The sequence below is a fragment of the Parasteatoda tepidariorum genome, chromosome 3, assembly GCF_982258835.1.
Source record: "Parasteatoda tepidariorum strain Cologne lab strain chromosome 3, Ptep-v5.0, whole genome shotgun sequence".
Lineage (NCBI taxonomy): Eukaryota > Metazoa > Arthropoda > Arachnida > Araneae > Theridiidae > Parasteatoda > Parasteatoda tepidariorum.
This window is the reverse complement of record NC_141757.1, coordinates 56,809,703-56,835,073: the sequence shown is the minus strand read 5'-3', so window position 1 is coordinate 56,835,073 and position 25,371 is coordinate 56,809,703. Positions and strand designations below refer to the sequence as shown.

At 29.9% G+C, this 25,371-nt stretch overlaps 2 protein-coding genes across 3 annotated transcripts; one reads left to right on the top strand and one right to left on the bottom strand.

Annotated features, from left to right (window-relative positions):
* Window positions 1–7,182: 7,182 nt before the first annotated feature.
* LOC147813817 (uncharacterized protein F54H12.2-like) lies at window positions 7,183–8,451 on the top strand. Its single transcript, XM_087160122.1, has one exon. The coding sequence runs from the start codon at window positions 7,183–7,185 to the stop codon at window positions 8,449–8,451; it is 1,269 nt and encodes a 422-aa protein (XP_087016248.1).
* A 2,645-nt stretch (window positions 8,452–11,096) lies between these two features.
* LOC147813816 (uncharacterized) lies at window positions 11,097–17,166 on the bottom strand. Of its 2 annotated transcripts, XM_087159357.1 has the most exons (10): window positions 16,301–17,166; window positions 15,609–15,687; window positions 15,336–15,527; window positions 14,568–15,254; window positions 13,631–14,490; window positions 13,399–13,551; window positions 13,088–13,323; window positions 12,680–12,996; window positions 11,843–12,598; window positions 11,097–11,768 (listed from the first exon to the last, which is right to left on the bottom strand). In XM_087159357.1, the coding sequence occupies exons 2-10, from the start codon at window positions 15,654–15,656 to the stop codon at window positions 11,175–11,177; spliced, it is 3,843 nt and encodes a 1,280-aa protein (XP_087015483.1). In that variant the 5' UTR covers window positions 15,657–15,687; window positions 16,301–17,166; the 3' UTR covers window positions 11,097–11,174. The 2 variants fall into 2 exon arrangements, with proteins under 2 accessions (XP_087015483.1, XP_087015484.1); XM_087159358.1 differs by lacking the exon at window positions 16,301–17,166 and having other exon boundaries at window positions 15,609–16,260.
* Between the last annotated feature and the right edge of the window lie 8,205 nt (window positions 17,167–25,371).

Sequence of the window (25,371 nt, the reverse complement as noted above, 5' to 3'; positions counted from 1 at the left end):
AAACAAATTAACAAAATTTAACACAATTTAACAAAAATAACTCTTTAAAGAATGAACTAAGTCATTTAGGCAAATGGACATCACATTAAGAATTTATTTGAGTCCATTTGTTTATTCTTTATATTTTATAGACAAGTTTGAAAAACGGAATCATATTCTATTTCCACCTCCTTAAATAGCTCCATGTCCATTTTTATAGACATTTTGAGCTGCGTCTGTTTTTTAGACACGTTGTGTTATATCAATTTCTTTACATACGCATTTTAAGCTATGTCCATTTTCTTAAGCAAGTACTTTAGGTTGTGTCCATTTTGATAAACACCTATTTTGAGCTGTAACCATTTTACTTGCATACGCATTTTGATAATAAAAGGCTAATAAACGATTTGTTGTCCGACGATAACAAACCAACCAGCTATTGATGTTGATGTAGCGTGTCTAAATTATTAGATTTCTTTGGAATTGATTATAACATAAAAGACTAAATTATAGCATAAAAAAAGAAAATAAATCCGTAATTCTCTTAGGCCAAAACAAATGCAATTTTTTCGACTTATAATTTCATTTATCCTAAAAGTTTTCTTTAAAAAACTTCAAGTGTGATTTTACAGGAAATTTACGGAATAGTTCTATGTTTGTAATTTCGATGCACTTAGAAATTTTTTTTTTGTGGAAATAAAAACTATGTCACAATTTAAAAGAATTAGCTATTAATTTTTTTAACAACTTATAAATGATTTTGATAAAAGATACGAAAATTTTAATTTTAAGTGACAGTTAGTTTAGTTCGAACAAATACAAAAGCAAAAAGTCGAAATCTTTTTAGAAGTAGAGAAAGACAGTTTCAAAAAATTAAATTTAAATTAAATATAACAGTAAAGTATTACATTTCTTATAGTTAAAAGTTTCAAAACACTACTTCACTATAAATTGTGAAAACGTTTCCAAGAAAAAAATTATTTCTCAAATCAGTTTTTACTGATATGTCGTTAAAATTTAACCATAATGACAGTACTTTAGGGGAAAAATCAAGTTAACTTTTCAACTCAGTTGACATCTAACCAAAATAATTTTTTTTTCCCTTTTTAACTTAAAAAATACGCGTGTCAAAAAAGCAATTGCACATTACCTCTCGAAAAGTTTGTAAATTGTTAAATATATTAAATTCCTTTCAAGTATCTGCTTAAAAATTGAAATTCATTAAAAAAAATTAAAATAACCAAAAACATCTTACCTTTGTCATTAACGGAACTTAAGACTCTTTAAGAAAAATTAGTCATGTATAAAAATACATTTTCTGTAAAAAAAAAAAAAATTCTTGTCAAGAAATTACACGTAATTACATTAGTTGCTAGATTCATTTTTTTTCTTCGAGTTTGCCGATATTTAAATTTAACATTCAATTTTGGTACAACACGTCTAAGCTAGCTGTTTTAATAAACTAGAAACTTTTTACGAGCACCAAAACGAAGTACACGCAGTATGTAGTTGGATGAATTTCCTTCGAAAAAGCTTGCAAAGTGTCAAAAGTTTTCTCCCCCACCCCTGCCTTAGAAAATAAATCTTTTAATAAAAGACCCTCTCGCTGAATGCGAAATGACACCTCTTTCTTTTTTTTCTACTTTCTGTATTAAAAATACATGCAAAGAAGAAATAATAACAAAAAAAAGAGGTTGAGAACGCTTATCGAAATTCTATCAGTGAAGCGATAGTGAGCGCCGATTTACGCTAGATGGCGCCTAATTTGAGACGCTTTTATCCCCAAGCTGCGTAACTCAGACGTCACCCACACGTTCCGTTCTCTTATTACGAATGGGTTCGAGGTTTACTTTAGTCACCGTTTTTTTTTTTTATCCCTCTCATCTCTTATTTTTTCCCCCACTTGGTTCTTTGATTAAATTTTCAAGGCAGTTATTACTTTCCAAGAAACCTAAGTGTTTCCATCCGAAATTTCCTTTTAATTTAATTAGGGTTTAGTGTTTTGGTAGATCGATCCATTAATTAAATTTTTACATTTTTTTTTTCTTCATACTTTTCCCTTTTCCTCCTGCTTATTCCCCAAGAAATACCCCTACGTGACGAATCACAATATTTTTGTTTGTCACTTTCATGAGGATCTCGAGTTGTAAAAAAAAAAGGGAAAAAAGTATTTGGTTCATAATATAAAAAGGGCACGTTATCACAACACTTGAACTCTGTAATTAAACTCTGGGCTTAACTTAAAAGCTTTAAACTCGAGCTGGTATGAAGAATTTCTGTTGGGAAAAAAATCTTTACTCCGTTTTTTAAAGAAATAAAAGATGAAGGTTTTAAATTTTGGATTCCGCTTCGGAATTTAAAACTTCCTTGAAATCAGATTAAATTCCGTATTGCATATTGAGATAAAGCATAGTTTGTGTAGATTGAGTTTGTTTTTTAAATTGCTTTTGCTTTTTTTTTACCTTAAAGATATCATTAAACAGAAAAATGTGTGAGAATCTACTTCTCGAATAGATAAAATGATTATTTCCCAAGCTCAAAAACATTAGATTCAAAAGCTTCTTACACCATATCTATCGATTTGTGCTAAATTGTATCATGTCACTAAACACTTATGAATGAGATTGTAATTCTTAGAAATTATAAACTATTTAAATATTTAAAATTATTGCGTCAAAATAATAATGCTTGTAGGAATATTCTGAGGAACAATGGTCAGATGTAGGTAAAAAAAAAATGAAATTTAATTTTTTGATCAGTCAGACGAGCCAACATAAGTAAAGAGATTCGTAGTTACTTAATATTTCAAATGCTCATTCGTTTCTCTTAATATTAAATCCCCTCAGTAGTATAAGGGGCACTTTGGCTTCCGGAAGTGACGAAGTAAATAATTATTATTAAAATTATTTATCTTAAAATTTATTATTTAAATATATAATTAAAATTTTAATTTCGAAATTATTTTTCCATTTCCTTAACTATAATATTTTATTTTTAATTTTTTTATTTAATTTTCGTGTTAATGCTTTTTAAATTTATTTAGTTAATAGGTTTTACTATTTATTTTTAATTATTCCCTTTTAATTTTATTTTTTAATTTTTTATTTAATTTTTTTTTAATTTTAATAATGACGGTTTTATAAATATTATGTATTTAATTATATTATGTATTTTGTATTCTTTTTTCTTTTTATAATATAGAATGATTAAATTTAAATAAAAGTTTTATTTTTATTTAATTTTGATATTTTTCCAGTTTATAATTTTAATATTTAATTTTCAAATATACTTCATTTCAGTGTTATTACTAAAATTTTATCACTATTTGGTCAAGAACTCAAAAACGTTTTAATATTACAGGAATGCAAGTACGTTGGCCACAAAAATGGAAAATTTCAGAGAGACAGTATCCCAGAACACGTTTATCCTCTTGGCAACCATCTGTTTCTGACTTTGAATGCTTACAAGAGGAAAGTAAAGATCCATATAAGAACCTATAAACTTCATCGTGAGATGTATTATCCCTCCAAAGATGGTGTTACTCTAGAAATAGCCCAGTTTAATGTGTTGAGCAAAACATATGTGCCTCCGATGTCGGTATTTGATGTTGTTGATATTAACATGAAATTGGATGCTTCAGATCGAGATGAAAGAGATACCTACTACGTCCAAATGCAAGAAGATAAATATTTCACATTATCTCATGAGTATCAGTGCCGAAGCGGTCGAATTTATAGATCTACTGTCGAAATAGATTCAGTGCAATGGTCACAACTCGGTCAAGTGCGCGACACAGTGATTTGTAATTATATTAATTTAAAATACAACACCGTCAAGTTTAATGAACTGTTCAAACGACACACGTCATGTAATGTTCTCAAAAAAGTGTCTGACGAAAGCATCGAAAGATTAACCTCGTCATCCATGACTCGTGTCCTAAGGAATATTGTGAACAATCATATTTCTCTAGAAAAAGGACTAAAAACTATACGAAGAACAGACGAACTCCCAGAAATCGAAGAAATTAACACAGTTTATGATTTTTATGAATCGTGCTTAAACCTGAACACAGTAAGTATAGTTACTGACTTTGAAAAGGCGTTGAAAAAGGAAATATTTTTTCCTACAAAGTATCCATTTCCCTTAATTGACTATATAAACGAACAATATCTGAATACTGTTAATATATTTGAATTGATAATGCTTGCAAAAATTGATTTTTGTTCATTAGATGGCATCAGTGTTTAGTTCAATAAATATTATGTGATGTGTACTATTATAGTTGTTATTTGTGCTTTAAAACCTTATAAGAATGTGTAATTTAAAATTCGTAATAGAACTAGTATGGCATTTTTTTTTTTTAGCATTTAATAATTTAAAAGATAAGAGGTATTCTTTTGACACCTTAATCATTATTACAGAAAAAAGTTTTGCAATATGTTTTTTTAGAGATAATCACTTTAATTAAATTATTTTTTCACAGAGGGCAGCACTGATAATTGTGTAATTTAATATTCGTAATCAAAATTAGTATAGTATTTTAATTTTCATAGTATTTAAACACTAAAAGTTATTCTTCCGACTCCTTAATCGTTATTATAGAAAAAAGTTGAACAATAAACACTGTAATTAAATTATTTTCTCATAGAGGGCAACACCAGTAAAATGCGCTTCATTAATGGAAAATTTAACTAGTAAATTTAAATGATGCGGAATTTTTTTTCGTATTTAGATAAAATGAACACTCTAAAATTTACTTATAAATAGATGGAATTTTTTTATATTTATTATTCTTGCTAGAAAGCAATATAAACTTTACGGCAGCTACATAAAAAGCATTCCTTTAAAAAAATATTCATTTTGCTCGAAACTGGATAACAAATATAACATTGTAAAAGTGTCTAACTTCTAAATAGTATTATGAATGAACAATTAAATGAATTATATAGTAAACCTGAACTTCCGGGTAGTTTTGGAGGAATAAACGCCTTACAGAGAGTTTTAAAAGGTAAATCTAAAGTTAAAGATATAAAAAAATGGTTAGAGAAAAAAGATTCTTATAATTTACATAAACCTCTTAAGCTAAACTTTAAAAAAAATAGAGTAATTGTAGGCGGAATTAATGAACAATACCAAGCAGATTTAGTTGATTTGAAATCCTTAGCTAAACATAACAAAAGTCACAAGTATTTGTTGACGTGTATTGATGTTTTTTCAAAATATGCATGGGCTATACCTTTAAAAGACAAATTAGGTAATACTATATTAAGAGCATTTAAAAAAATATTTAAAGAAAGGAAACCCGAAAAATTACAGACAGATTCGGGAACAGAGTTTAAAAATAAAATTGTACAAAATTACTTGAAGAAAGAACAAATTCATTTTTTTACAACACATAATCAAGCAAAAGCATCTGTTATTGAGCGTTTTAATAGAACCCTGAAGACGAAGATGTGGAAATATTTTACGGAATACAATACACGTAGTTACATAGATATTTTAAAAAAACTTATTTTAAGCTATAATCATAGTTTTCATAGGAGTATTAAAACGGAACCAGCATCCGTTACAACTGCAAATCAAGGAAAAGTGTGGCAGAATTTATATGGAGATCTACATATGCTCAGAAAACCAGTAATAAGTTTTAAAGTAGGAGATACAGTTCGTGTTAGCAGAGAAAAGGGTCATTTTGAAAAAGGCTACGAGCAAAACTGGACGAGAGAGTTATTTACTATTACTCACGTAATTCCAAGAAATCCTACTGTATATAAAATCAAAGATTTAATGGATGAAAATATAAAAGGAACATTTTATAGCGAAGAATTACAAAAAGTAGCAGATTCCGGTTTTTACCCCGTTGAAAAAATCATTAGGAAAAGGAAAAGAGGCGGAAGGATTGAATATTTTGTAAAATTTCTAGGATATCCGGATAAATTTAACGACTGGGTGACTGACGTCAAACTACTATAAAATATAATTGTTTAATATAATCGTATCATTTGTAAAAATGTCTTTCTATGTGACACTACCTTCCGACAGCTCTACGCATTATTTTCAAGAAAATAAAATATCCCATTTTACTACGCAACTGCCTGTACCGATAAATTTAAATGGAGAATGGGAAGTGGGTTTGTCTGAAATCATTTATCCTCATTCGTGGCTTAATGTGAATCATACAAATAATACATTTTACTATAGTACTGGAGATGGAAAATTGCATAAGCAGACGATCGAAGCAGCATATTACGAATCAATGTACGATCTTGTATCTGCAATTCAGTTAATATTACCAAAAAATCCAAGTAAATTTACTTTAATGTATAACAAAGTTACAAAACGGGTTAAAATCAATGTAGTTCAAGGAGCAGCACTACATTTAGAAAATCTAAGTGTTTTGTTAGGCTTCCCCCAAAATACAATTATTCGAGGAACTATGAAAAGTGAATTTCCAGCCGATGTCCAAACTGCATATTCTTTTTTCTACGTCTATACGGATATTGTTTCTCCTCAAATAGTGGGAAATGTACAAGCCCCCCTCTTGAGATTAGTCAGGGTCAAAGCGCAAGATGGTGATGTAATTAGTCAATATTACGATAGACCCCAATACTTACCTGTGATCCGTCAATCTTTTCAAACAATTGATATAGAAATCCGATTTCACTCAGGGGATTTTGTTTCGTTTGAAAGAGGGAAAGTGATATTAGTTCTACACTTCAGAACTAAGCAAATACTTTAAATATACACACAAACAATTTTAACTGTCATTTAAACAAAAGTCTTCAAGATGAGCGTACCTTATGTGTGTTGTTCAAAAAAATTCGAAGAGCATTATGCGGGTCAAAATGGTCAAGGATTGCCCTACTATAAAGGAATTCCTTTTCAAAAAGGATACGGTCTTGGTGGATTATTTAGACGTTTATTCAGATCTGCTCTTCCTTTTTTAATAAAAGGAACCAAAACAGTAGGAAAAGAAGCATTAAGAACTGGAACCCGTGTAGCAGCTGATGTACTATCTGGTCAAAATTTTAAAGATGCTATGAAAGCAAGAAGCAAAGAAGGTGGAAAAAATTTAGCCCAGAAAGCTATCGATAAAGTTCAATCGATGGTTGGAAAAGGCAAGTATAAAAGGAAGCGTAAAAAGCAGAAAAAAATCATTCGTTCAAAAATAAGGAAAGTGAAAGGACGGGATATTTTTGATCCATAATGTCGTTTTTATTAAAAGATTCTCCCGAATGCGTTAAATCTGAATTAGAGCTTTTCAACTTACCCGCAACGCAAACCGTTATTCAAAGTGGGCAATGGGTAGAGTATCACCCGGTGTCAAACGTGTTTGATAACGCCCCTGTGGAATTTCATGTCTCGGGAAATACGGAAGATTACATAGATCTCAGTCAAACCCAACTCTATGTCCGAGCGAAAATTGTAAAATCAGATAATAAGCCTATTTTAGAAAATGATGAAATTGGTCCAATAAATCTGTTTTTACACTCATTATTTTCGCAAGTAGATATAACTTTAAATGATCGTTTAATATCTAATTCAAGTAATACATATCCTTATCGTTCCTACATTGAAACATTACTTAATCATGGCTACGACAGTAAAACATCCCAGCTAACCTCCGAATTATTTTATAAGGATTCTGAAGAGGGTTTAAAAAAAAGATCTGCGTTTTTCAAAGGAAGCACGTCTGTTGACCTGATTGGATGTATACACAGCGATATTTTTCATCAAGAAAGACTTATGTTAAATTTAGTAGATTTAAAAATTAAGTTAATACGAAGCAAACCTCAATTTTGTTTGATGGGAAAGAATGGATTTAAAGTAGTGTTAGATCACGTGTCCTTATTCATGAGGAAAGTAAGAGTTCACCCTGGAGTCCTTGTAGGGCATGCTAAGGCCCTAGAGAAAAGCACAGCAAAATACCCCATCAATAGAGTGGTATGTAAAGTATATTCTATACCGAAAGGTAATATGTCTATAGTACAAGACAATATTTTTGTTGGCCAAATTCCTAAAAGAGTTGTAATTGGATGTGTTGACAACGAAGCTTTTCATGGTAGTTATAATAAATCTCCGTATGAGTTTAAACATTTTGACTTAAACTTTATTGGACTTTATGTTGACGGTCAACCTACGCCTCACAATCCTTTTGAATTGAACTTTGAACAAAATAAATTTATTCGGGCATATCAGAGTTTGTTCATGGGAGCTGAAAGAATGGGTCAAAATAGAGGTATTTATATTTCTAGAGAGGATTATCCGAACGGTAACGCACTTTATGGGTTTGATCTATCACCGGATTTATGTGACGGAGAGCATTTGAATCTCATCAAACATAGCAACCTACGTCTAGAAATGAAATTCAGTAAACCTTTGATAGAAACTGTATGTGTTATTGTATTCGCAGAATTCGAAAATTTAATTGAAATTAATAAATCAAGAAACGTGCTTTACGATTTTGGAAATTGATTATGGATGGAATACAAATTACCAATATTTTGTCTAAAGACAAGACAACAGCCCCTTATTTCCGAGGTGTTTTTTCGGCGGATACCATTCCTATCTTACAAGCAAAATCATGTGTAGTTGTGAATCAAGATATCTCATCAGGACCCGGATCTCACTGGCTAGCGATGTACGTTAACGAGTTCAATGATTTAGAGTTCTTTGACTCGTATGGACAAACGCCGAATTTTCATGGAAAAGTAATAGAAGACTATGTATCCAAGTATCACAATACATGTTGGAACTCGATTACTTTTCAATCAATGTCTTCGAATGTTTGTGGACCTTATTGTATTTATTTCATTGTAAAGCGGTGCCAAGGAAATTCTATGTATTCAATTATTAGCAAATTATCTGTAACCAAAAAGAATGATTTTCGTATGTACCAGTATGTAAAGAAGAAATATGGTGTAAGAATGACTTATGTTCAATAAATTATGATTTAAGCAACTTGTATTTCATTTATCGAATTATAAAAATATTTCATATTTAATTCCAAAAATATTTTTTACAAACTATCAGTTTTATATATATATATGTATTAAGGAATATTGCGACATAAAACCAACAAATCGAAAGTTTAATATTAATTACTTTTAATTAGCCGGAAAATTATATCTCCAATGGATGAGATTCTAAAGCTTCGACATCCCCTAAATATGATTGTGGCGGGTCCATCAGGATGTGGGAAGACACATTATGTTAAGAAACTCATTGATTTTCGAATGATACATCCATTTCCTAAAACTATTTTATGGTGTTATGGTGCTTATCAAAAGTTATATTCTGAAATGCCTAATATTACGTTTCACGAAGGCATACCGTCTAATTTGCATATCTATACAAATACTTTAATTGTAATAGATGATCTAATGAGTGAATTGGGAAATGATTCCAAATTAACTAAAATGTTCACTAAAATGTCACACCACCAAGGGCTCAGCATAATTTTTTTGATTCAAAATATCTTTCACAAAGGAAAAGAAATGCGCGAAATATCGTTAAATTCTCATTATATAGTTTTATTTAAAAACCCAAGAGATAGATCACAAGCATTGCATTTAGGAAAACAACTGTATCCTTCAAAAGTAAAATTTTTTAGAGAAAGTTATGAAGACGCCACATCGAAACCTTTTCATTATTTACTGCTTGATCTGAAAAGTGATACAGACGATAATTTCCGCGTGAGAACAGGTATGTTTCCTGGTGATACATATTATGTTTATCAACCAAAATAGAACTCCTTTGAATAGAATCAGAACAAAAGAAATGTTCTTTGATTTATTTTGTAAGGCCGTAAATTAGTACACAATAGTAAATATTACTACTGCTATCAACTTCCCTAAAATGGAATTATTAACCCTGACTAAGTGCTGTATTTCATACAAAGTTAAAAATTGAAAGAAAAAAAAATTTAAAACTTATATAAATTACCAATTCAGGTAATATAATTTCATTTCGCAATAAGATGTCGACGTGTACAGTGCACACTCTACAAGTTCTTAAAAAGTTATCAAAAAGTAATAACCCAAAAGACTACCAATCTACCAATAAAATCTACCAATAAAGTTATTAAATCTGTGTGCGAATGTATTTTAAATGTTGTCCGTGGAAACGTCCCTTTAACAAAAAAGCAGACAAATAAACTTTCGTTTCATAAGAGAAGTTTAAGAAAACTATCAAATAAAAAAATACCATTATATAAAAAACGAAAAATTTTAATTCAACAAGGAAGCGGTTTTCTTTCTATCTTATTACCTGCTGCACTATCAATATTAAGTTCAGTAATTCATGGAGTTTAGCAAGAAATTTGTGTTAATCCCACACGATCAAATGCAGGCGAATTATTTATCGGATTTGGATAAGCAGATGAAACATATTTTAGAAAGGAAAGATTTAGCGGATCATGAGAAAACTACTCTTTATCTACAAATTTTACAAAAATATACTGAGTTAACTCATGACAAGGTTAATTTATCAAGAGATCCTGAAGTATCTATACCTCCAGAACAATCTGAGCAGATTCCAGAACGAACAGAAGAAACAATCGAAAAAACAAACGTGAAAGACGAAAATTCAGACTTCGAAGGACAAATTTTGAGAACGGCTCCTAAACGTTATCATGAAGTTGCTAAAGAAATATTCCAATTTTTACGTGGTCAAGACATATTGAAGTGGAATAACAAAGGTGAAATCATTCACAAAGAACAAGTCATTCCAAAAACAAGTATTGTACATTTAGTGAATGATTTATTACGAAATAGAAAGAACGCTCCAAATGGGCGCACTACCTTTTTGAAAATTTTAAAAAATGTGAATTTCCCTGCTACATTAGATGTCAACAGAAAATTGTATGAAGTCCGTAAAACTGTAACAAAACCTGCAAAAAAACCTGTAATGTATGCTAGAAAAAATTCATGGATTAAACTCTAAATTTATTGGCTATTTTATTTGTGTTTGTTTCATTTCCTTATCACTTTTAATTAAATATACAAAACACAACTTTGAAATAAATTACTTTCAAAGTACCACAAACAAAAAATTGCAGTTTCAAAACAACATTTGTAAATTAATAAAATTCTTAATTATAAATCAGACAAACTCAAAATTAAGCAATTTTCATTTTATTATGACAAAGAAAAAAATACAAATTAACAGAATTAAATTCCGTATTTTACAAAAATCATTCATTTTGTATTTGACAAATCGTACCCATATGGTACTGTCCAAAAATCATCAACAACAGCACGTTTATCAAAACTAAATGAATATTGTTTAGTTTCCTCCTTGTTTTGAATTTTAAGTTCCTTTACGTTAATTCTAAATTTTACATTTTCAGTTACAATTGGTTTCCTATTGCCGTTAACAACAACGTCTTTTAAACATTGAAAATTCAACTTACAAGAGTTCTGATAATTTAAGGTGAATCCTCTGATTTTGCAGACAGTATTTCCAGTCGCAGTTTCATATCCGTAGTTTTTTGGTCCTGCAGCTACGAATTCTCGTATATGGGATCCATCTAATTCGTCTGTAAAATCTCCAAGGTAGTTTCCTATCTCTGGATCGTTTCCTCCGTTTGAAATGTATATCACGCTATCAGTGTCATAGTACAGCACATCTTTATCCAGGTCTAATAAAGTGTCCAGAAGTTTCAACCGGGCATAGGCTGTCGTAAAGGCCGCTATGAAGACATTACCACGGGAATTACTCTCCACAAAATCTCTCTTAATTTTATACTGTATCATGGCGATCTCCTCAGTCGGAAAAGCAACATTATGCATCTGAAAGATAGAATACAAAAGTTTTAACAGTGCTAAGGTAAAACTGTGAGTTAGGAAATAGAAAAGAATCTAACCTCAAATTCTTCACTCGAAAAATATTTGTTGAATTCCTGAAGTGAAGATACAAATACTGTTTGTAGCTTATCTTCGTTTTGGCCAAATTTACCCCAGAAAGAATTCAACATTAATTTCGTAAGAGCTCTTAGCCCTGGATTTTTCTTAATATTGTTGGCATCCAGAAGTATTCCTTCTCTTCTCAAATAATCCGTAATGTATACTTCTCTCTCCTCTTCCGATTCACACCCTAAGGGCCAACCCGACGACTCCTGTTTGATTTTCAGGAATAGATCTATATATGGCTTAAACAGACTATCGCTCCTATCATTAAAATGGTAAATTTCGTGAATTTCTAGCAAACTGTAATTCAAAGAAATTGCTTTTTGCACTTCTATTGTGGTCCAAGTACCTGTTAATGATCTTTCACTTTGAGTATGATCGCAGGGAGGATTTTTCCTCGTTTCTATACAGGTCTGACATAGACCAAATATCAGTTTACCTTTCGATCTAACAGGTAGAACAGGGTGAAAGATATTTTTAGGGGGAAGTATCGTACACAAAATTAACCCGAAGTAGTTGTCAATTGATTTGAAATTATTTGTAATTATAGTAGGATGCCCTACCGGATAGAAGCAATATTTATTTACGTAAGGATAAAGACTTGTGAAATCTATGTATTTTATTTTTTCTGGGGCTTTGGCACAGTGATAAAGCTTGGAGACTCCCGTTCTTCCTCCGTAAAAAGCTGATCGGGGGTTCAATCTAGGTATGCACTGTAAAATATAAGAATCGACCTTTGTGTAACAGGCAAATACCGAATTGATTTTAAAAGTAGAAATAAGAAAAATAAATACCTTAAATCCTAACAGCCATTCTTTAAGTTCTTTGTTATTTTTCTTTTTTTCTCTAAAGTCATGCTCCCACACATAGGTCACAATATAACCAGCTTTTTTGAGGGCCTCCTTCCTTTCTTTTGTTTCACATTCCAATTTCCACATCGGCTTGTTTATGGTGGGATGAATTGTAGAAGGTTGAAAGCATTTAGTGCACCCATGATAGTAGCATCCGTAAAATTCATAGACAGTGTTACTTTCCTTGTGAAAACCATCAACATATCGGTTCAGTATCTTAACTTCACCTGTTTCTCTTCTCGAATGCTGAATAGTGCGACCTGAAATTGAAAAAAAAATACTTTTAAGAATGACAGAATAAATATAAAAAATGACAGTACAGCTCTCTATAAAAAAAACTCGATTTCTTACCGCTTTTAAATTCCATGAAACCTAACCATTCTAGGGCTAGTTGACTTGTATTAATATTTTTTACGTATCCATTTTGAGGAATTATGGCTATAGAGAGAGGTTTTATGAAGAGGGTGGAATAAACTCTCATACATGCGGCTGCGATGGTTATTTGTTGAAAAGGATCAATGCCGGTCAGTTTAATAAAGTCCTCTCGAAATGTAACACAGCAACGCCTTAATATATCAACATCTGATCTGAAATAGTAAAATAAATTAGAGGATATTAAAACAAAGCGGTCAAGTATTTGAAAACTCTTATTTATTTATTACCTGCAGTACTCTGTTAATTCTTTCCTGAAGTTAAAAGATTCCTTTTGTCGACAACTATACCAGTCAAAAAATTTTTTTCTATCTTTGGTTGACATAGTATCGGGACAGAAATGCACGGGGTCAGGTAAAGGTCCTACGTATTGTTGGTTATTTCTGAAATTAAAATATAGGACACGTAAAGGGAATACTTTAAATTGTTTTAGAAATATCTAGATGGGAAATTAATATTTACCTTGTATTGAAAAGATGGGGAAAAAATCCTTTTTTAATTTCCTTTAAGCCGAATGCATCTGGCAATCTGGATAGTGGCATAGGTAAAAAACTAAGCGAATCAATAATTCGGATTTTTAACGAGGGCAATGTCAGGCTGAGAACTTTACACCCCTTCATAATTACGTTTGGCTTTATTGTTTGTCTAATTAAATAAGACATCAAAAGGATACCGTCGTATCCCTGCATGTTATGCGCTATTACAGTATAGCCTTTATGGGACGGGGAAAATAAAAAGGCTCCAAACTTTTCTAAGGAATCATATCCTTCAAACTGCTTCTCTCTTCCGTCCATATACTGCATTATGATGAAATTTACCTCATGTTCACTCGACGACTGATCTACCTCAAAATCAAAGAAAATGTATTTCTCTGAAGGCGGACATATTTCTGTCCGCCTCATAAAACAGAGATGTTCAGATGTAATACAGGATTGTTTGCAAAATTTACAAATATTTTCCCCACAAATATGTGGAAACTTTTTCTTATAAACCTTGTAGCAGTCTCCGCAAAGTCCGAATTGCGCACATAGAGATAGATGCTTTTTGTTATCATTTCTATGCCTTTCAAAGCAGTCTAAGGAACGGCACATCTTGTTACAGTCTGGGCAATTTACGGGGCGGGTTACAAGACAAGAGTCTGAAAAACACGTAGGGCATTTGTTTTTACATCTGTGGGCAGATTTAGTCTTATAACCTATGTCACAGTAAGAGCAGTAATAGGAAGTTCCTAAAAAACCAGTCATCTTTGTAATTACATCATAATGATTCTTTTTTAACCATAAATAAATTTTTTTTGATCTATCAGGAGTGCTGAAGGTTACCTAAAATAAGAATACAGCCCGATAAGTTTCCTGTTAAAAAAATTTTGAATCTTAAAAATAATATTTAAATAACGTACCTTATTAAAAGCTTGAGCGTCTACAACATTAATTTGAACATCTAAATGCAGGGCAAATTTTTCTATTTCCGAATGACCACACGGTCCTAAAGAAACATTTGCTTTGCAATGCAATTCTCTTGCTAAAACACCTTGAAGAGGTTTATTCCCTGCACTAATATATTTTTTCCTTGGGTCGTTTTCAAGATACGCAACAGCAACCACTATAGCTCTTGCGCAACATAACTCATCTTGGTTGTTGATTGTAATTATGGATTTTTTAGATTTTGTATTCAAGGGTAGGTTTAATATTTTGGTTCTACCTGAACCAAGAGGTCGCTTTATTGTTAAAATATTAATTTTTAGTGAGGAATCTAAATCAACTTTTTTCCCTGAAATAATGACTTTCTCAATCTGAGAAACAATTTTTTCAGGTGTCATTTCAGACACAGGCATAAGTTTAGTGGATAAAGGGCTGTCTAAACTTGTAGTATCTACACATATCCTAATAAGATCTCCGGGGTTGAGAAATTGTGTTGAGCGTTGAATTATTCTATTAAACAATTGTAAGACTCCTTCCTCTACTTCTAATATCGAAATATTACTTCTTGATTGTAAATTAAATATTATCTGATAATCTATTTCTTCCCCGTTATATTTCTTTATAGTCCGCTTTCTATTTTCTTTTACATCAAACTCCACCAAATCCTAAATTTAAAAAAAAAAAAAAATCAATTTTTACTTATTTTTTAAGATATGTTAAGTTTAATGCAAAATTTTAGTTCTTACGTTTTGATTTGAGGTTGAAGGCCTATTAATTGATCCACCTCCAGTTTGAAGGAAAAAATCTTCGCGTTCAAGGAAATCTAACTCCATCTCATCTAACTCTAGGTCCTCATTTTCTAAAAAAGACTGTACGTGGGGATCTATGATTTCATTGTCCGGTAATTCTAGAAACCACTGAGTATCCGGACTGCAAGGCTAAAATAATTTAGTTAAAATTATTTACATCGTATGGATTTAGCATGTACTATTAATTTTAAAAATAAAATTTTTCCTTACAACAAAATCGTTTTCTTCGAATTCTTGGGATAAGGATTTTCCAGACATTCTAAAGTTACTTTGAATACACTTCAGACTCCTAGGAGGAGATTTAAAATAACCTTTAAAGCTTTTCACAGTTTATATCTACATAAATATTGACAGTGAAAAGTTTCATAGTAGTAAGAGTATTTTTTTAAACAATATGCGAGATAGAGCATTTAAATTTAAAATTATTTAAATATTATACTTATTTTAATATTATTATTATTTATTTAAAGTGACATTAAGAGTGAAGCATTACAAAAGCCCACTGTTATTAGAGAGCAATAAAAATATTGGATGAACAATTTCGTTACAAAGAAAATTTTGTAAATATTGCGCACAGTCCACCTTTACTCGTCAGTCAAGCTATAATTTAAAGTAACACTATGTATTTTGCAGGTTTATACATACACTGAGAAGCAGTAGGATAGTAAAACTTAAAAGCATAAAACATTTTACTTAAAAATTAAAGTAATACAAGGTATGAGTTTTACATTTATTATTGTCACAGTCTATCGTTTAGAAAGATAAGAACATTTTACAAAATATACTACTTCTTTAAAATTTAATTTAAATTTCTAATACTATTTTATTTATATAAAAAAATATTGCGTGCAACTTAAAAATAGAAATTAACTACTTAAAAAGAAATTTAAAATGCAACTTACCCATAATATGAAATCCAAAGAGAATAGATGTTTTTTCTACGTGGAGAACGTAGCGGGACCACTGCAGACAACACAGTACATGTACGCTCTTGATGCTCGCAATATTTATACCATGTACTTCCAAGACTTTAACTTCAACTTACAGTTCACGATTCCATTCAAAGTTTATCATGCAAATTTATAAATATAATTTGCATACTAGAAGAAGTGAAGGAGGGTAAAGTGAAGTGAAGTAGTTGGCCCTACCGGTTTAACTCCCTGGTTATCCTCAAATGTTTAGTTCCTTTGATTTATGGTGACAGATACACCAAGAGGTCGTGGGATAGTGGTTTAGACGACAACCACTATCCCCCGACCTCTTTTGCAAAGGCAAAGGTTGGGGGTTCGATTCCCGCGCGGGTAAATGACTATTTCCCTTATATGATTCGGGTAAAAATTCATTGACGTGGCTCGAACCGGTTACACTTGTTTTGATTAAAGATGCTCTTCGTTGATACTTAGTTTATAATCATTCAAATTTCTCTGTAGATTCCTTTCTCATAAAATGGTATTTAATAAACAAAAAAATAATAAATAAATAATCAAGAGAATTCTGGAAAAGTTTTTTAATTATATTTATTACGTTATTAAAATTGCAAGCACGTTACAAGTATTTCGATCAAAGATGCGTTTAGTTGATACTCATTTATTATCACTGAAATTTTTTCCAGATTCCTCTTCCACAAATTTTTTATTTAAAAACAATAAAAAAAGAGACATCTGGAGAGATATTTTTTATTATATTTATTACGTTTTTTATTATATTTATTACGTTTATAAAATAGCATGCGCTTTGCAATTATTTCGTTCAAAGATGAAACGAATTTATGCGGCAGGTGCGCGATGCAATTATTTTCGATCAAAGATGCGTTTTAGACACTATTCGTTTATTATCATAGAAAGTATTAAGAGTCTTAAACTCTCAGATTCTTCCATCTCTTCCGAAAGAAACACCAATGAATATTATTTTTAATATTATAATATGCAATGAATAAAGTAGTAAATACGCGTATTTAATTAAAAATACAATTTTAACTGTAAAAAAAAGAACTTAAATACATTTATTTTACTAAAAAATAATTAAAAACATTTATTTCACTAAAAAAGACAATAAATTAAAATAATATAGTTAAAAATAGACAAATATTTAATTAAAAGAACATCCCGAAAATCAGATTTAATTAGCAATCAGGTTTTACGCGCTAAGTAGTATAAGGGGAAACTTTGGCTTTCCGGAGTGACGTCACTTCCGGAAGCCAAAGTGCCCCTTATACTACTCCCCTCCCCTTTTTACTTTCTTAGACAGCAAGGACTCCTTAATGTTATTTTCACTGTTCGAATATATCCATTTCCAGGAAGATCACGAAAAGGGATTAATTATCTTTTTTCAAAATTAATCTCAGAAGGATCGATGTATTTATGTTACCTACCTGCTTTCTATAAGTAATTCTATAAATAATATGCACATCTTTTGCAAGATGCTTAGAGATAAGGACTTTTTGTTTTCTCCCAACATGAAATCATACGTTTATTTTTCGAGTGATTTATATATATATATATATATATATATATATATATATATATATATATATATATATATATATATATATGTATATATATTACAAATTTCTATGGGTTACCCTGGTTGTGCCGGCCGAAGACTCCCAGTGTAGTAAACGGCGACGGGTGCACGTTAAATCACTCGAGTCTCAAAGTCCTACATATTCCCATGTGGAATTGGGGGTACTGAATTGGAGATTGATCGTTCTCTGGTTCAGGTCAAAATTACTATCTGTCGATGAATAAATGAATGTGTGAATTGACCCAATCTATAAAAGAGTGTGACTTATTGGTTGTGGCAGAAGTCTAATTCTTGTCGATAGAGGACGCCCCTGGAAAACAAGACACATCTCTTGCCTTAATGGCTTACGACAACAACAACAACTAATTTGAATACAAACTTGTATTTTTTGTTCGGTGATAAGATGAAAAAATATCTATGTTCTCTGCTTTCAAGTAATCATTCACAAGTCTATGATAAGATATTGAGTTAAAAAAAATTGCTTGTACAGTGCGAAATAAAAAATGGAACACCATAATTATATTTCAATCTAATGATCGGATTATTTTGTACTAAGATGCAATCATAATAATAATCTTAAGCAATCATAATGATTGATTTGAGGTAAGTAACTGAACACAACATCGTACTTTCTCTAAATAAACATTGCTTTTTTTTTCGATAGATTTGAATTTTTAACACTCGAAAAATGGAGGATAGTTGCAATTTGTAAAATTTGGTCCAAATAATTTCGGCAGAAGAGCCATAAAAAGCTAGGAATCTTTAATTTTAATTTCATTATTTTTGTATTTTGTCTAATCTCGTTAAATTTTCAAGAGAATCAGAAAAGTTTTTGCGCAAAATTATAAAATTCAAAGATATCACATATTAAGATTCTTTGAGGATATTGGATCAAAGATTATTTGCAATTTATTTTTTAAATAATTGTTTATTATTTTTTGTCATTTTGTTTAAAAAATCAAAAATCGGTCATAAGTTTGGATTCCTACAGATTAACTAAATGTCTTGCATATTTCCCCATTTAATTTTTGCATGTTTCCTGAAACTATTTAGGTGGATCAAAACATTCTTGCACGTATTAATAAAGCTCGTTCATCTAAAGTAAATTTCCTGAAACAATAAATTTTAGAACTGCTTATTATATTTTATAAATTAATTTATTAATGGTTTTAAACTTTTGAGATGAATTGTAATCTCCAAAAATTTTTATGTTATGTTAAATTGTATGATTATAAATAATAAACTACCAGAATGTGAAAATAAAGTATTTGAGTAAAATCGATCGAATAGTACATGAGATATGAAATTTTAAAAATGAAAAATTTTTTAAAAACTAATTAGACGATTTTGTTTAAATTCTATATTTAAAAATTATAGGCATAGTATAGAATTATATTAGTATAGAATAATATTTAAACTTTTTCAATGATTATTAAATTATTTTAAAAAATATTATTAATTATATAAAAACCTTCACAAGAAAATACCTTTCAAGGAACGAGCTTAATAGTTGTGATAAGCTTACTTTAGATAATTAACTTTAGTTTCTAAAATATTACGAAATACTCAAAATGTGTAACTATAAGCATTTTGAATTTTAAAATTTCAACCACTCTTTAAATTAAACTATTGTGGCCATATTTTTTCGTATTGTAGCTCCAAAATTCAAATCAGTCGAAAAAGAGGCATGTTTAATTAGAAAATATACGCTTCTGTATCTGATTTCGTAATTAAAAACATGTTTGCATTCTGTTTTAATCATTAAGATTGTATCTTACATGAAAATTTAATCACTTGATCAAAAGTTATTAAAGTGTTTTGTTTTAACTTAATGCTTCTATTATAGATGAATATTGTGCTCCGTTTTAAAAACTTAACCAATTCTTAGCTGTTAAATAAGAGTTTCTTCATACAGTCTTACCGTTTCCTTACAATAATTCTAAATTATCTTGGATTTTAAAAATAACATAATTTATTCTATTTTTTCCGGATTTTTTAAAAATCATTTATACTTTTATTTTATTTCCGAATTCAATTTTATAATCTCGGTATTTATTAACTTCCTTCTACTAAAATTATTTTTTCAATGGAAATAAAATAAATTTGAGTACATTTGTATTCAATAGCTAATTTAAGTTATTAACATATCTATCTACTCTGCCTCATTGATTCTGATACAAATTTTCCAGATTCTACTTCATATGTTTATCAATAGATGGCAGAGTGAGTCAATGATTGAAAAAGTTAATATGCACAATATTATATTGAACGGCGATTTCACGCTATCCAATTCATGGCGATTTGAGTAAATAAATAGTGAGTAAAACTAAATAACATTCATTAAAATAATTTTCTCTTGTTTTAGAGTCCAAAACAAATTTCCACTCGTAAGAAACAATGAATAAATTAAATATTAACAAATTGAAGTTTACGCTTAGATTCTTGGAATACTTATATTTTCATAAACATATCAAAAGCGTAAGTTCCACTTCAAATATAAGAACTTAATTTCGATGAATACTAGCAGTTTGTTAGTTTATACTATTATTTATTTTCAATTTTTTTTGTAAAAAGTAGCATTTAAATTGAAACTTAACAGTTTACTACTTAACCTTAACAGTTTAATTTAATTATAGATATTGATACTATTACTTATTTTCTATATATTTTATATACTCATATAAGAACTTAATTTCGATGAAGACTAACAGTTTGTTAGTTTATACTATTACTTATTTTCTATATTTTTTGTATAAAGTTACATTTATATTAAAACTAAACAGTTTACTATTTAACATTGACAGTTTAGTTTATTTATAGATATAGATATATACTATTACTTATTTTCTATATATTTTTTATAAAGAAACATTTATGATGAACCTTAATCTTATACTAGTTTATACTATTATTTATTTTCTGTATTTTTGGTATAAAGTAACATTTATATTGAATCTTTATAAGAAGTTTAGCATTTATAAGAAGATTGTATATTCTTTTATACATAAATTCTATAAATTTTATCCATAAATTCTATAAATTTACTTATGAATTATATAAAGTTTATATATAACTGCAACATTTGAATGACTGAAGGCATGACAAAACGAATGACTGACGGGATTTGAAAAGTATCCAGCTAAATAAATATGATACAAATCCATATAAATATGATACAAATATATTATAGATAATATAATATAAATACAAATAATATAAATATTATAGGTAAATAATTTGAAATTAGGAATACAGATGGAGTGACATGAGAAGAAGTTAATGAAAAGTGATTTTATTCTTTTATGAGACGTATATCAAAATAGTTCAATTCTGAAACAGTTTTTATCTCTTTTAATTGACTTTTTAACATTGTGTTCAGTTTCAATAAAAATGTCAAAATTTATTTATTTTATCAATAACACCTAATCTCCCACTGTTTTTGCTACTTATGACGTAGACTTATGACTGAGTTTGTAAACTAAAGATCTTGAGCGAAATGAACAAACTTTTCTATAGCAAGGTATAATAGTCATTATTTAAATCCAAAAAAGAAAAAAAAGAGAGAAAAAAACTTATAAATTGCAATAATTTTCAAACAAATTAGAATTTTGAAATGAAAAAGACGAACAATTTTTAAGTTTTTTAAGTTCTATAAATAAAAATAGCCTTTTGAGCAGATTAAGTTTCAACTGTGAGCTGCAGAGTTGCCCGCGTGTCTCTTTTTACTACATGTTTAATAGTGAAGAATTAATATTTGAACGAATTACGAAGTCTTGAACGAATTACGGAAGGTAAATTTTTCTTATTCCACCGTACTCTTTGTATATTTTTCTACAACCATTCGTAATTTCAAGTACCTAAGTTTTATAGTTTTTACGCAGCAGACAAGAAGTATCATTAAATTATGTAAGTCAAAAACGAGAGAAAAATTCACGAAATTGAAATAAAACTCTTGTAATTTTTTAACATGATGAATTTTGGCAAAAAACTCTATTTCAGTTTATAGATTAAAATGACCCTTTCAGCACGTCAAATTTTAACTCCTTTGTTGCCCGTCTGTGTGCTTCATAGCGGTTCGCATCATGTTACTTGCAAGTTTAACAATTAATAATTCTGAAACTAATTATCGGATATGAAATTCTTTTATTTCATCGTACTCCCTGTGCATTTTTTATACAAATTTAGGATCTTAATTTTCAAAGTCTTATAATTTTTGAGCAAGAAAATAAAATTTAACGTAAAGTTGAGCGTCAAAAACAGCGATGACGACAGCTCGTACAATTTTTTTAATTTGTAAAGAGAGAAAATATTTAAAAAACATTTTATTTCTATAACGAATTCTTACCAGTTTTTTTCTCTATTTCCCTCTTGATAACGGCGGCCTTGTACTTATTTAAGTTATCTCCACTCAGCCTTTATATGATACTTCTGAATTCAGCTCCCACGATAGCTTTAAACCTAGATTACAAATTGAGAATAAAGAAATATTATTATTTTTTGAATGCCTTCTAATCGAGGAAATCATGTCAATAATGCTTTCTGCTAGCGTTGGGACACTGCGCTTCACTGATTAATATATTTTTTATAAAATCACTCCCATTTGACGTCAAAGCTCCCTCTATAAGATCAACTTCCCTGTAATTTTTCCCCTCTTCCCTTTCATACATAATTTCAATTCTTTTAAATTTCATCTTATATTAATTTTTATAAGAATGAGAAATATTTTTTTATTCAAATTTTGAAAATGAAAATAGGAAGAATGAGAAAATAATGACTAATTTTTTCCCATTCACTTTTTGGAATACAATCATTAGAAATAATTTTCACTATAATTGCAGAAAATCTTTAGAAGTAAATTATCTTCCATATCTGTCAAAAGTTGAGTGAAAAAATTTATTACAAGAAGTTGAAAACGACCTCCATATTAGTCGCTCCTTATATGGGAGCTTTGGCGGGAAGTATAGGGAACAAGCTGTATAATAAAACGAATTAATTTTTCAGCGTTTTGAATTTTGCTTTAATGCTAAAAATAATCAAAATCAAAATAATCAAAATCTAAAAATAATCAAAATCTTTAATTCTAAAAATAATCAAAAATTGCTATTTGACATAACGGCACCTTAAGGGTTAAGCATTAAAAGATCATCTTCAACCATTAACAACCAAATGAATTAAAACTAAGCCATAAAAAAAAACTGTTTTGTCTTCGATATATTGGCATTCATAACATTTTAAGCAAAGGCAGTTTCTTGCCAACAAGGAAATAGTTATTAATTTAAATCTTAAAATATTCTTATCAAAATGAATATTAACTACTTTGCTCTGCAACAGTTAGATTTAAACAGGAAAGGATTTCATCATTGCCAAAAAAGTTATTGATTACAAACTGTAAGCATGTCAATTTAAAGTGTTCGGGTTGCAAGGATTGCAAATAAATTTTAGATTTCTAGTTTTTATCCATAAGTCTGAAACAAATAGAAGTTAATACGAAACGAAAAAAGTTAATCTAAATGCAATGTCATGCGAAGTAAAATGTTCAATCTATCTATCTATCTATATTATATAAAACGCTAATATGTACGTATGTATGTATGTATCAATAAAGGCCGCTGTTGAATTGATATTTTTCTACTGGGAGCTACCTATACGTCTAAAAAACGTTTAAGTGTTTACATTGAATGCATTGAATTTTTTTATATTTCGCGTTTATTTATGCATTGAATTTTCACGCTTTAAAATGCAGAATATTAGTGAAGCAATATTTGATAATTTATTTTGCTAATATGTTTCTTATTTAGCTAATGTTTTGATTTTTTCACCATGTACAATCTAAATAGCTAATATACTTTTTTAAAAGCCAATAAGAACATTGGTAGAATTCTTCTACATAAGTACAATACTGTGTCTTTGATGATAAAATACTATGTCTTTGATGATAATATATTATGTCTTTGTGCTAGAACATTGTGTTCATTGGCGAGCGAGCGCAGCGAGCCATGGTTCACGGCGTGAACCACATAGGATTGCGTAGCAATTCTCGGGGGTTGGCGAGCGTTAGCGAGCAAGGGGCGGAGCCTCCTAGTATTATATAAAACGCTAATACGTACGAATGTATGTATCAATAAAACCGATGATATTTCTTTTCTCACGCTGGCAACAGTTTTCATTTTTAATTGATTGGATTCGGCGCGCAAGAGCACGCAGTGAGCATCATATGGCTAATCCATGTTATATAAAACGCTAATACGTTTTAATTGATAGGCTTCGGCGCGCAAGAGCACGTAGTGAGCATCATATGTCTATCTATCTCCGATTGTCACCGAGAAAAAAACGGTTGGTTGGTTATGAGTACTGAAATAGTTCTTTTTCATTGGCAGAAATGAGAAGTGTTATGCTATTGCTATTTTATTTTGAATTGAGCGCTTTACTATTCCACGTTTTGTTATATTATCTTTACATCCGGCGTTCAGTGGCAGACTACTATTTCATTTTGTTTTACAACACATGGCTTTAGCCCATTTGTGGGAAAGACTTTAAAACAAAACTTACAACAGTTACTTTTCTCAACAACTGAAAGTTAGAATAGTGTGATTAAGAAAAATATGTGAACTGTTTGCAATTTCAAATTAATATTGAAATGTACTGGTTTAGAATTTTCTACAGTGAAAAGTTTTTGGAACTTCAGTGTTTAAAAAAGTATACAAAAGCTAGACGTTAAGAACGTATCCATTGAGCGAGTAAAGCGAGCATCGCATTGCGAAGCAATCCGAAATGAACTGCGAAAGCAGTTCCGGGGGTTGGCGAGTGCCAGCGAGCAGGGGGCGAAACCACCTAGTATATAATTATTTCTCTTCCAAATCTCCAATCTTGGAATTTTTAAATTACTTCAAAGCATTTGGTAGACCATTTTAACAAAGCAAAATATATTTCTCAAATAATAAGCAATAATACTAGAAAATGAAAATTATTTTAGTCATCAGTAATTATATCAGAAATGATTTATATCAGAAGCCAATCTCAATCAGATATTGATTTGCCATTGCGAACCATTGGATTTCTATCTGCACTGGCTTCTTGTGGCCATCCTGGCTTTAGCTCATTGGGTATCAGCTTCTCTTTGGAGTAAAGGTGGCCGGTGCACAGTGATAACAACATTGCATTCTCATCAACATTCTGTGGATCTAGAAAATTGGGGATCCTTAACTTCTATGACTTTTTTGGACCACGATGGACTGGTACGTGATGGCCTTTGCGAAACTTTTGAGCCAATCAATTTGGCAAGTGAAGCTTCATTACATTTTATTATTTAATTTAATAATGATCAGGACAGTTTTAATAAAAGGTTATAGGTTGTCTCATTAAGATTTAAAGGAGAATTAAACTCTTACATTTCAGTAACTATTTGATTGATCAATATCCAAATTTCGTAAAACATTTTGCAGATTCTGTA